Here is a 12795-nt window from a genome sequence, read left to right as displayed (position 1 = left end):
ATCTCTTGTTTAAATGTTTTAAAGGCGTATGCTAGAATTCCTGTATATGAGATGAGCGACATTTTTCCCAATAATAAAATTTCTTCAAACTTTGGATATTGAAGAATTCTAAGAAACAAAAATATCTAATAAAAGTCATAGGTCACCAGTATTGAAAAAGAGTTATTTGCCCTTGAAAACTGCATTTTCCGTAAAAATATTTTTGTTTCTTAGATGATTGTCCTTCAATATTCAAAGTTTGAAGAAATTCTATAATTGGGAAAAATTTCGCCCATCCCATACACAGGAATTCTAATGTGTAAATAATATATGAGGACAACCGCTTCCTCAACTTGCGGGCATCTGAGACATCCGCATAAAACATAATACAAAATGGTACTGTTTGACAAAAGATCTGTCAAAATCAGAAACCAGAGTTTCAAAGAGGCATCTGCGCAGTCTGGGCAGGATCGATCCATGCTGTTTGCTAACAGTTTCTCTTATTCCAATAGGTTTTGAAAGCGAACAGCATAGATCCTGACCAGACTACGCAGATGCACAAACTGGTCTGGATCCATGCTGGTCGCAAACCCACTACTATGTTGGTTTGCTCATGGCGCAGTTCATATTATTAGCTCTTTTTCTAAGAATATAAAAAAACTGCTTTATTAATCTTGGAAAGCTATTACAGCCAAATAGGGCAGACAAAGCTCATAAATGATCTCATTAATGGTATTCTGAGAGGCCTTAATCAGCTTATAGATTAATGACGGGTGTGAATGGAAATCATACTGTCCATAAATAACCTGTGTTAAAAATGAAATTTTGCCAATATGGAACATTTCTTAAATTTAATACCTGAACAGTCTTTATTTTGAAAGAATAATTAGCTGATATTTAGCTTCTTGAGAAGTTGGGAGAAAATTGGTTAGGTTCCTTTCTCCAAAATTGTTCCAGTCAATCTTATAATGTTACTTCAATGTTACACAGTATGGCTTAAAATAATTTCCAGCCACTGGCTTCAAGTGTTTTCCAGGGATTGTGCCGGCATCATGGTGCTTCTTTGATACCTGTTGTAGAACAGTTTTTATATTCATGAATGAGGGAATTGTTGTGTAGCTAAAAAGTATTTCATTTGATAGAATTGGATTTTTTTTTCAAAAGAAAGGATATAGATGGTGGAATCAGGGTGGGGTGGGTAGGGGTGCGTTCTCACTGGAGAGGACTGATAGTTTGGGAGTTTACTTTAATAATATTATGGGAATGAAAATTATACAATATACATGATTTAAAAATGCAATATTTTCACTTCAAGGTAACTACTGTCCATTGGTCCTTTCAATTGCCAATCCTTGATAAATATTATGAAAATAACACAAAAATCATTACTTCAAAGAAATCATACATTTTATTAAAAAAAAAGAGCAAAACATCTTGTTGGGCAAAGGTAATGAAGTACTTAATGATCAGATAGGATGAGACAGTTATTTTGCTTTTTCAAAATTTTACTTCAATAAACTTATCACAGTTCAGTTCAGATAGTGCACTTCAGTTATGTTTGTTTGGTGACCTAAGTATTTCCTCATATGAAGATAAAACCTAAATGTAACGGAAGCAGTGTGATTATTAGTAACTAAAATTTCTAAGCATGATGAAAGCATGTAAATTACACAATGAAGTATTTTGTCATTTTGTATAATTTGAAGAATATGTACTGTTGAAATACAATTGTTTTATACTGACGTGACATATTGATGCCCGTTAAGGTCAAACGAGGATTGAACCAAGGTGTTCCATCCTGAAGTCCCAGTTTGAAGCTTCAAAACGACTATTTCGCCCAAGTCGCTCCCTCGCGAGACCCCTGCCAGCAGAGTCAAGTCTTATAAAGTGTGTTCTTTAGTGGTGCTTTCTTAATTTGGTAAAATAAGAATCTGTAGACGTGTTATAGACACATTTTTCGTACGAGTATTATTCTGCATTAATTGGATGCACATCTGATAAAGAAATCACTTCTTACTGACCCATTTGTCTGCTTTCAGAAGGCCAAGACCTACGTGTTGAAATGGGAGCAAACTGGATCCATGGTATCGAGAGAAACCCAATCTTTACTATTGCTCATGAAAATGGCTTATTACAGTTGCGATATAAAGACAAAGGGCTGAGACACAGGAACGTGTTTTTGACAGAAAATGGAGAAGAGGTGCCGGCAAAGGTCGTTAAAGAATGTGATTTTACTTATGGTCTACTTATCCAGCAATGTGAGGAATTTTATCAAATGGGTATGCCCACACCATATGAATGTGAAAGTGTTGGTGATTACATGAAATGTGAAATTGATGAAAAACTTGAAAACTATTCCGAATCGGAGAAAAGGCTACGACAAATGATTTTTGCACAGCATCTTAAACAAGAGACTGTGGTGTCCGGATGTAATGATTTAGGCGACGTTGCACTTAGTGAATTTGGATGTTACGAAGAGTTGCCCGGCGTGCATTATACAATTCCTCCTGGCTTTCAGTCCGTGTTGGACATCCTTTTAAGTAAAGTACCTGAAAACAACATTGAGTTGAAACATGCAGTAAAGTGTATACACTGGGGTAAGAATGATAACGACAGTAAAATTATGATTGAATGTGAAAATGGTAAGAAAATCTATGCCGACCATGTGATTACGACAATGTCATTGGGTGTGCTCAAGAGAGCAAAAAAGGAAAAACTGTTCAATCCCCCACTTCCTAAAGACAAAGAAGAGTCTATTGAGAAACTTGGTTTTGGTGTTGTGGATAGGGTTAATCTATGTTTTGAGGATCCTATAGTGGATCCAGATGTGTTTAGGATAGAGTTATTGTGGGATGACAAACGATACCAAGAAGAACAAAGAAATCCAGACCTTGCAAATTCCTGGTACCGCAAGATGTACTCATTTGAAGTAGTGGATTCAAACGTACTTTCAGGTAAAAACAACAGAATATTCTTATATACTAGGGTGTGGCCTTGTGATCTGTTTGTGTTTGCGTGACCAGGCCATAATTTTGTAACCCCTAGGCTATTTCAGTTTCATGTTTTAACTTGATACGGTAATATCAGAATATTGCAGGTTATGGTGCACAGATCTGTTATCCTATATTCCAGACAAAGGTCAGGACTGAGATCACTGGGGTCTTAGAATAAGTAACTTTTTACCATTTTTTGGAATCTAACCATAATCAAAACCTGTATTAAAGCAGCCAGCCAAAGTGCGTAATTGGACTGCTTAAGGTTAGGAGAAAAGAAAAAAAAACAATCTAGGAAGTTGGCAGCCTGACTAAGTAAAGTGGCTTCATAAGGTATTTCTGCAAGTTTGGATCAATTTTTTAGCTCGACTATTCATAGAATAGTAGAGCTATTAGACTCGCCCATGCGTCGGCATTCGCGTCCGCGTCCCGATTTGGTTGTTTTTGTATGTAAGCTGGTATCTCAGCAACCACTTGTGGGAATGGATTGAAACTTTACACACTTATTCACTGTGATAAACTGACTTACATTGCACAGGTTCCATAACTCTATTTTGCTTTTTTACAAAATTATGCCCCTTTTTTGACTTAGAAATTTATGGTTAAGGTTTTGTATGTAAGCTGGTATCTCAGTATCCACTTGTGGAATTGGATTGAAACTTCACACACTTATTCACTGTGATTAATGGACTTACATTGCCCAGGTTCCATAACTCTATTTTGCTTTTTTACAAAATTATGCCCCTTTTTTGACTTAGAAATTTATGGTTAAGGTTTTGTATGTAAGCTGGTATCTCAGTAACCACTTGTGGAATTGGATTGAAACTTCACACACTTATTCACTGTGATTAATGGACTTACATTGCCCAGGTTCCATAACTCTATTTTGCTTTTTTACAAAATTATGCCCCTTTTTTGACTTAGAAATTTTTGGTTAAGGTTTTGTATGTAAGCTGGTATCTCAGTATCCACTAATGGGAAAGGATTGAAACTTCACACACTTGTTCACTGTCATGATATGACATGCAGTGCAAAGGGTCAATAACTCAACTTTGCATTTTACAAAATTATGCCCCTTTTTAAGCTTAGGAGTTTTGGGTTAAATTCTTATATGTAAGCTAGGGCTGTAACGAGTATCCGAGTACTCGGATATCCACGATTTCGACCAAAAGTTCGAGTAGGGATATTCGTCATTGTCCAGATCGTCGGATCGCGATCTTTTTAATTACTACAAGCAATATATAAAATTTAATTAATAAAACTAAATAAAAGCCACATTAAACGTCTTCAATTAATTGTCTTGCAAATCCGAGTTTAATTTATTATTGTCAGATCCTAAACCGGATGTAAACAAATGTCTTCGGTAGAGCTAGCATCAGTCTTAAATTCGAACAAAAATTAATGTGAAATCTGATAAAGTAGTGAATAAACATTTAACTTTTAATAAATTAAATTCAATATATAGACAAATAAGCAATTTATTTCCAATAAATGATGTTTTCTTATAAAACAAATTTGAAATGGCTACTAAATATTGTGAAATATATTAATGGCTGACGTCATATTAGTTCGTCTGCAATACATGGCCGAATATAGAAATCTACCTGCAAAATTTACCTCAGGAGATCCCTTTGAAGCAAAGAATGCAACAAAAAAAAAACAACAATAATAGCAGACTTGGTTTGATTGAGTCTGTTCATGGAGGTAATGAAATGTGCAACACCTCTTAAGCCCCCTAGCAAGTTGTTGTTGGTGATCTGTGGTTCGATTTGTGAACCGTCAGTCCCGACTCGTGAATCGGATCGGATCGCCACTTGGCCGATGATCCACAGCCCTATTGTAAGCTGGTATCTCAGTACCCACTAATGGGAATGGATTGAAACTTCACACACTTGTCCTATGTTATGAGCTGATAAGCACTATGCAGGTTCCATAACCCTGTTTTGCTTTTTTTAAATTATGCCCCTTTTTCAACTTTCGTATTCATTCAGTCGACAAGGCTGTTGAATAGTCGAGCGTTGCTGTCCTCCGACAGCTCTTGTTTTTTTTGGTGCCGACTTTTTTTCTGCGTTATCAGGATCAATGGACAGTTTATCAAACATGTAGGGCTGGTTCACTTTTATAGTGTGACATTGGGAAATTATATACCAGGCAGGTTAACAACAGTGCTTATCCAGTTTATATCATAATTATGAATTATTGAATCTCATGTTAAACATTTTATGAATATAGTATGACTGTATCATGGGTTGATTGTGATCATTTTTTATGAGTCATTTTTTTTCTACTGTCCAATTCTGTGAATGATATTTTACTAATTCGCACAGATCAATCATACTGACTCACCTTAATGTAAATGTTACTTACTCTATGAGTAGACCACTTCATTAAATAAGCTATAATTAGACATGTATGGGTACATGTAACTTGGTGCACCTCGTGAGAAATATCTGTTCGTTTTGTTGAAATTGTAAAGACAGATTTAAAGTTACAAATAATTAAGTGATGCATTGTCATTGTCATTAACGTAATTTACATGTATATAATGATGAATTTCTAAAACCGTGATTTTCAAGAGAAAAAACAGGTTGAACAGGTGCAGGTTGAACAGGTGCACTGCTCCAGGCATTTCTTTCTGATACTTTTTCTGTACCAAACAAGATCAATTATCCCTGTAGTCTAAAAAAGGAAAAATTTTGTAACCACATCAGTTTTATATCCACGGTAGCGACATGCCCAAAGGGACTTTTTACTCTTTTTTTTATATCTATTTCGTGACATTGAGAAACCTTGGGTTTCATTGACTTTTAGCGGATTCTCTCAAGGTTAAATAGTCAAACAAAACCTTGCATATATGATAGAAAATTATAAATATAACACTTCTCAATGTTATAAACAGCCTTAGGATCTATAATGATTGCTTGAAAGTGTATGATGATGATGATGATGATGATGATGATGATGATGATGATGATGCAACAAATACCGTAGATACTCGTGTATAATGTGCACCCACGTATAATGCGCACCCCCAATTTGTGCCCAAAATCCTGGGGAAAAAATATTTTTGGTAAATTTTTAGGTAGATTGAAAATGAAACAAATACTCCAGAAAAGCTTTTAATCATGGGACAAATATGCTAAAAAGGTTTTGATCATGGGACAAATATGCTAAAAAGCTTTTAAACATGGGACAAATATACTAAAAAGCTTTTAAACATGGGACATTAATACTCTAAAATGCTTTTGAAAATTGGACAAATACCCTAAAAAGCTTTTGGTCCTGGGACAAATACTCCAGTCTTGGGACAAATACGCTAAAAAAAGCAGCAATACTTAGTTAAGCCTTAGGATGCAGGTTATTGACCTAAAAGTAAAAATAGTGCAGCAAGGTGAATTCTAACTTGTTTTGTTAAATGTTTTCAAGAAGGAACTGCTAATGCCAAAAGATTATATCATGTGTTACTACATTATGATAATTTGTGTTGTAATGCTGTGTACTGTTAAAACTAGAGAATCTGAAGAACAAAAACACAAACTGCAAGATGGTTTCAGACATTTCCAGAATTCCTATAGGTGAATGCATGATATGAATTGCCATGTTCTAAGACTATAGGAGTAAACAAGATATTGTTACTGCCTGGCACTAGTTCAATTTTGACAAATCTTGCATGTTTTTCTCCCCAAGTGACTTGACACTGACATTTTGTTCAAGCCTGCAATTGTCAAAAAGGTGAAACTTACAGCATGCATTTTGAAAACAAAATTGAATGTTCCCTGCTGGCCATGATATCAATTTATTGACTTTTAATGCCCCAAGATCAAGTTCACATTGGGACTTTAATGTTTTGAAAACTTTACAAAGTTAGCCTGCTGTGGGCATTCTTCCTTCTGTCAAAAAGGTAATATATTATACCACTATTCATGCCATTTGGCCAGACTTCTGGAAAGTTGGAAAAAATGGCCGGACATTGGTCCAGAAATGCCTAAAAATCTGCCAGACCGATAAAAAAATGTCAGTGGACCGCATAATTATGTTGCTTTTCTCTTTCTTTTTTTTTCCCAGTTCTGCCCCGGCATAATATGTTAGTGACACCATTTTGATGCATTGTTCGAGATGTTGCAGTTCTCGGGGTACGATAAATGCTGGTCAGTTGGACCCATCCGAGTTAAGAAACAGCGGTCCGCGACAAAATTTTCCGGTCATGTCCATCGTGCCGAAGTATTCCGGAAGTCTGTTTGGCTGCTTTGAATGATAATTAAAGGGATTAAACTTACTGTTAGGACACAAGATGCAAGAATATGACTGACCATCATGTCTTAGTTGTTGCATTCAAATCATTTTGTTGATTCATAATCTGTGAGGGATGTAGAGTTCCTATCAGTTCCTATTTCAAAGCAGGAATGTCCCCATATGACCTTAAGGATGCAAGTCCGCCAAAGCAAAACCAGTTTAGACTTTGATGCTGAATTTTACTTCCTTGAATCCTATCAATATTCATTTGTTGGTGGATTCAGTACTTTATATAATTATGACACAAGTGTGACAAACTAAAGGCACATATATCCGTGACTGTTTTTTCCTCATTTCCTGCAGAGTGACAAAGACAGTACGAATTTATCAAGAATATTGGAGTAAACTAAGAAACAAAGTATTACCGCAAGGCTTTTATTATTGTTACAGTAATTTGTTACCACTGCAATTAAGTGTGTGATCAATTTACAGAATTCTTGATTATTTGCTTAGCAAGGAAACATTACAGCAGGCAAGTTGAATGAAGTTGTTTTGATTAGTTGGAACTTAACCGACATTTAAGGTCATATTACTCCCATTTCTTTTGATGGTTTTGAAAAAATGTCTGACCATTTTGAGCAAACTGAAAAGATATCAGTGCAACTTTGAAGTATGTTTTTATGTGTATTACCTCAGCTTGCTTGAAAGAGTAAATAAAAATAGTTCAAGCATCAGAGGTGTTGAATTCAGATGCAACCATGAAGTCCACCGGATAGAGCCAATCCTGGAGCACCAGGCAATGTTTTAAGTGTACAAGTTCATTTGAAGGAAGGTCAATGAAATGTCATTCACTGCAGCATTCCTGTAAATAATGAAACAATACAGTAATCCCAGAGAAAATCTTCCTTAGAAATAACCAATTTAGGAGGCATTTTGTCTCTCTCTGTGAAGAAATATTTATAGATGCAGAATTAGTAGGTGACAGTCTGTAACTGGACAGTGCCTTTTAAACACTTATACTTAACTAAGACTTATAAGTGTTTAAAAGGCATTGTCCAGTAACAAGCTGTCTCCTACTGAGTTTTAAAGCCTTTCCCATTCACAAATAACTTTTTCAAAGATCACTGGCAAGTATAAATAATTGCTTCAGCAGGGAAACTGTTCATTTTCCTCTTATTTATACAGACCGATAAAGGAAAAATCAGATAAGTGGTCATTGATCTTGCTCAGGAAGTCTTGAAGGAATTCTTAGCATAATTCATCCTTTCTACATGGTTTCTGGAAGTCACAGTTGCATTTGCATGTAAAATTATACACTTGTTTTTCTCTTTTTGCTTTTTACCAACCTGTATTTAAGTAACATTATGGTTTTCAATCCCTGTTAGGGTAATTGGGCGAGTCTTGGTCCTTGCTGGGGAGAAAACTGCATTATTTTCCTAATGAGAGGGTTTGTTTAGGTCGGAAAATATTATTTCACAGGGTGCACACCTTATGGCATCTATTTTTCTCATGTTTTTTTTACATGTTTTTTGTTTGCATTTATTACCAATTTTTCGTTTTTAAAAAGTTTTTCTAACTCTGTTAATAAATAAGTTAAAGAAGAAGTTTAATTCGTTTTTACACAATTTGGTAAACTGTCTATTTTTCTGGTGAAGTCATACTACATACCTGTATCAAATAGATTAAAACAAAGAAATATAACTGAATAATTAAGAGTATCCCACTTCTACAGGTTAGAAACCAGAATATCCGAATATATATCTGTCCGAAATACCCTACAGTATTTGATATGACGATTCTTGAATTACCATTAAAGTTTTTATCTTATGCACTTCTTGCACTGTTATTGTTCAAACCAGTTCTTAGCAAAATTCACAACCTTGGAAAACAAAATTTAAGTGTTATTTTTCTCACACCAGCAAATTTAAGCATTGTTTTGGGGCAAGATACCTACCTTTTTCTAGGGCTGAAATTGGACTCATTAAACTGCTGAATCACAGCCCAAAAATAGATTAACAGTTTGAAATAAATTTTTTTAAAAAGGTATGTCCAATACTAAGGAAAGTGAACATTTTAATTTCTTTTAAAAAGCACAGAAACTATTTCATTTTATTGGAAAATGAAAGTTGGTATGTAGAAATTCGAAATAAATCGCAGTATATGTACAATTATTTTTCTATGAAGTATGAAGAAAGTTAAAAAGACCTGGGGGGTCATTCTATCGATTCATTGAAATTTCAACATAATACACATACATTTCTTTGAGTTCCAAAGACCTTCTGTAAATTTTGACCTGCCAATCTTCATTATTTAGTGTCTTGCAGAAGTCTATGCACTGGCTATGAAAAAAAATGCCAACTCACTTTCCCTTAGTAATGGACCTTTAGTGTCTATAACGTTGACCTCTGAATCTAGAATAGAAAAGCTGTGGGCTCCGGTTATGGCAAATTAAATGCAGCAGCTGCTGTTACAGTGTAACAGTGCCTTGATGTTGCCCCGCCATCTTGAAAGTGGTAAAACTTTTGTCAACAGATGGGCAATTTACATTGTTGACAAGGTCTGAGTTGAGCAGCTCAGTTTAGTTAATCCCCTGCCGTGGCGGAGGGATTATAGGAATGTTCTGCGTCCGTCCGTCCTTCCGTCTGTAACAAAATTGTGTCCGGTCCATATCTCCTAAACCCCTTGGAGGATTTTCATGAAACTTGGGTCAAATGATCACCTCATCAAGACGATGTGCAGAACCCATGAGTCAGCCTTGTAGGTTCAAGGTCAAGGTCACAACTCAAGGTCAAAGGTTTGAGCCTGTCATTTTGTGTCCGCTCTATATCTCATAAACCCCTTGAAGGAATTTTATAAAACTTGGGTCAAATGATCACCTCATCAAGATGATGTGCAGAATTCATGAGTCAGCCATGCCAGCTCAAGGTCAAGGTCACAACTTAGGGTCAAAGGTTTTGAGCCTTCCATTTTGTGTCAGCTCTATATCTTCTAAACTCCTTGAAGGATTTTCATGAAACTTGGGTCAAATGATCACCTCATCAAGACGATGTGCAGAACCCATGGGTCAGCCTTGTCGGCTCAAGGTCAAGGTCACAACTCAAGGTCAAAGGTTTGAGCCTTCCATTTGTGTCCGCTCTATATCTCCTAAACTCTTTGAAGGATTTTTAGCTCATCTGATTTTTTGAAAAAAAATGATGCGTTATTGTCATCACTTGAGCGGTTGTCGGCGTCGGCGTCGGCGTCGGCGTTGCCTGGTTAAGTTTTATGTTTAGGTCAGCTTTTCTCCTAAACTATCAAAGCTATTGCTTTGAAACTTGGAATACTTGTTCACCATCATAAGCTGACCCTGTATAGCAAGAAACATAACTCCATCTTGCTTTTTGCAAGATTTATGGCCCCTTTTGTACTTAGAAAATATCAGATTTCTTGGTAAAGTTTTATGTTTAGGTCAACTTTTCTCCTAAACTATCAAAGCTATTGCTTTGAAACTTGGAATACTTGTTCACCATCATAAGCAGACCCTGTACATCAAGAAACATAACTCCATCTTGCTTTTTGCAAGAATTATTGCCCCTTTTGGACTTAGAAAATCAGTTTTCTTGGTTAAGTTTTATGTTTAGGTCAGCTTTTATCCTAAACTATCAAAGCTATTGCTTTAAAACTTGCAACACTTGTTCACCATCATAGGCTGACCCTGTACAGCAAGAAACATAACTCCATCCTGCTTTTTGCAAGATTTATGGCCCCTTTTGGACTTAGAAAATATCAGATTTCTTGGTTAAGTTTTATGTTTAGGTAAACTTTTTCTCTTAAACTATCAAAGCTATTGCTTTGAAAGTTGCAACACTTGTTCACCATCATAAGCTGACCCTGTACAGCAAGCAACATAACTCCATCCTGCTTTTTGCAATAATTATTGCCCCTTTTGGACTTAGAAAAATCATTTTCTTGGTTGAATATTATGTTTAAGTCAACTTTTCTCATAAACTATCAAAGCTATTGCTTTAAAACTTGCAACAGTTTTTCACCATCATAAGTGGACACTGTACATCAAGAAACATAACTCTATCCTGCTTTTTGCAAGAATGATGGCCCTTTTTAGACTTAGAAAATCATGGGTAGGACAATATTTCTATAATACAAAAAAAATCAGATGAGCGTCAGCACCCGCAAGGCGGTGCTCTTGTTATTAAACTTGGGTCAGATGATCACCTCATCAAGACGATGTGCAGATCCCATGAGTCAGTCATGCCGGCTCAAGGTTAAGGTCACAACTTAGAGTCAAAGGTTTGAGCCTTCCATTTTGTGTCCGCTCTATATCTCATAAACTCCTTGAAGGATTTTCATCAAACTTGGGTCAAACGATCACCTCATCAAGGCGATGTGCAGAACTTATGAGTCAGCTATGTCGGCTCAAGGTCAAGGTCACAACTGAAGATCAAAGGTTTGAGCCTTCCATTTCGTGTCCGCTCTATATCTCCTAAACCCCTTGAAGGAATGTTATAAAACTTGGGTAAAATGATTACCTCATCAAAACAATGTGCAGAAATTATGAGTCAACCATGCCAGCTCAAGGTCAAGGTCACAGCTAAGGGTCGAAGGTTTGAGCCTTCCATTTTGTGTCCACATTGTATCTCCTAAACCCCTTGAAGGATTTTCATCAAACTTGGGTCAAGCGATCACCTCATCAAGAACTCATGAGTCAGCCATGTCAACTCAAGGTCAAGGTCACAACTGAAGGTCAAAGGTTTTAGCTTTGTATCTCCTAAACCCCTTGAAGGATTTTCATGAAACTTGGGTCAAATGATCACCTCATCAAGACATTGTGCAGAATTCATGAGTCAGCCATGTCAGTCCAAGGTCAAGGTCACAGCTAAAATCAAAGGTTTACCCTTTCACTATCCATAGCAGTGGCGGGGGATTTAGCTGTCTTTCAGACTGCCTTGTTTTGAATGCAGCTGATGTCGCAGTCTCCCTCCTCGCAAGACACTAGTACTTTTTTTTTAAAGAGGAACTTGTGTTGGCACAGCTGATATAAAAGACAGGATACCACAGTCTGTTATATTTGACTTTTTTTTACTATATAGCTTAACATTGTGAATAATTTCCCTGGAGACGGATAAAGGATATTCTTAGAAATTGATAAAAATATATGTAGATAAAATCTTTTGTCTAGGGAATAATGAGAAAAAACATTAATTTTGAGTTTGTACTTTTTCAACATAGAACAGAATAGTGTTGGTAAAAAGTAACTTCTAGACCATTATGTACTTGAACGCCACCACACTTATCACCACTGTGAGTGCGAAACCTCACTTAGGATGTAGAATTCTTTCATGTGAGGAAGCCACCTGGGTGCCTGCCCTTGCCTAAGATAATGGTCGTAGGGACATTTGGGGTATTTCTCCACCGTCAAAAGCCAGAGAGCCACCATATGACGAACAGAATTACTGTTGTGTCAGTGTCGACAAAAGCAAAAATGGCCATTACACCATAATTATGTGCATTTCAAGAATACTTCCTTGTATTGAGTGTTTTCTTCCTCAAAAAATTTTGTAGATTGTTATATAGGCTTGTGCAAATAGAAATT

At 36.2% G+C, this 12795-nt stretch overlaps 1 protein-coding gene across 1 annotated transcript in view; it reads left to right on the top strand.

The window, feature by feature from the left end:
- LOC123547363 (spermine oxidase-like) overlaps positions 1-12795 on the top strand; it is a 94587-nt gene that overhangs the window by 11099 nt on the left and 70693 nt on the right. Inside the window, exon 2 of the mRNA XM_045334392.2 lies at positions 2019-2933. Coding sequence (XP_045190327.2) covers positions 2019-2933 — 915 coding nt within the window. The remainder of the gene's footprint in view (positions 1-2018; positions 2934-12795) is intronic.

Source organism: Mercenaria mercenaria, chromosome 9, assembly GCF_021730395.1.
Source record: "Mercenaria mercenaria strain notata chromosome 9, MADL_Memer_1, whole genome shotgun sequence".
NCBI lineage: Eukaryota > Metazoa > Mollusca > Bivalvia > Venerida > Veneridae > Mercenaria > Mercenaria mercenaria.
The sequence above is the reverse complement of the archived record's forward strand: the minus strand, read 5'-3'. Positions and strand labels throughout refer to the sequence as shown.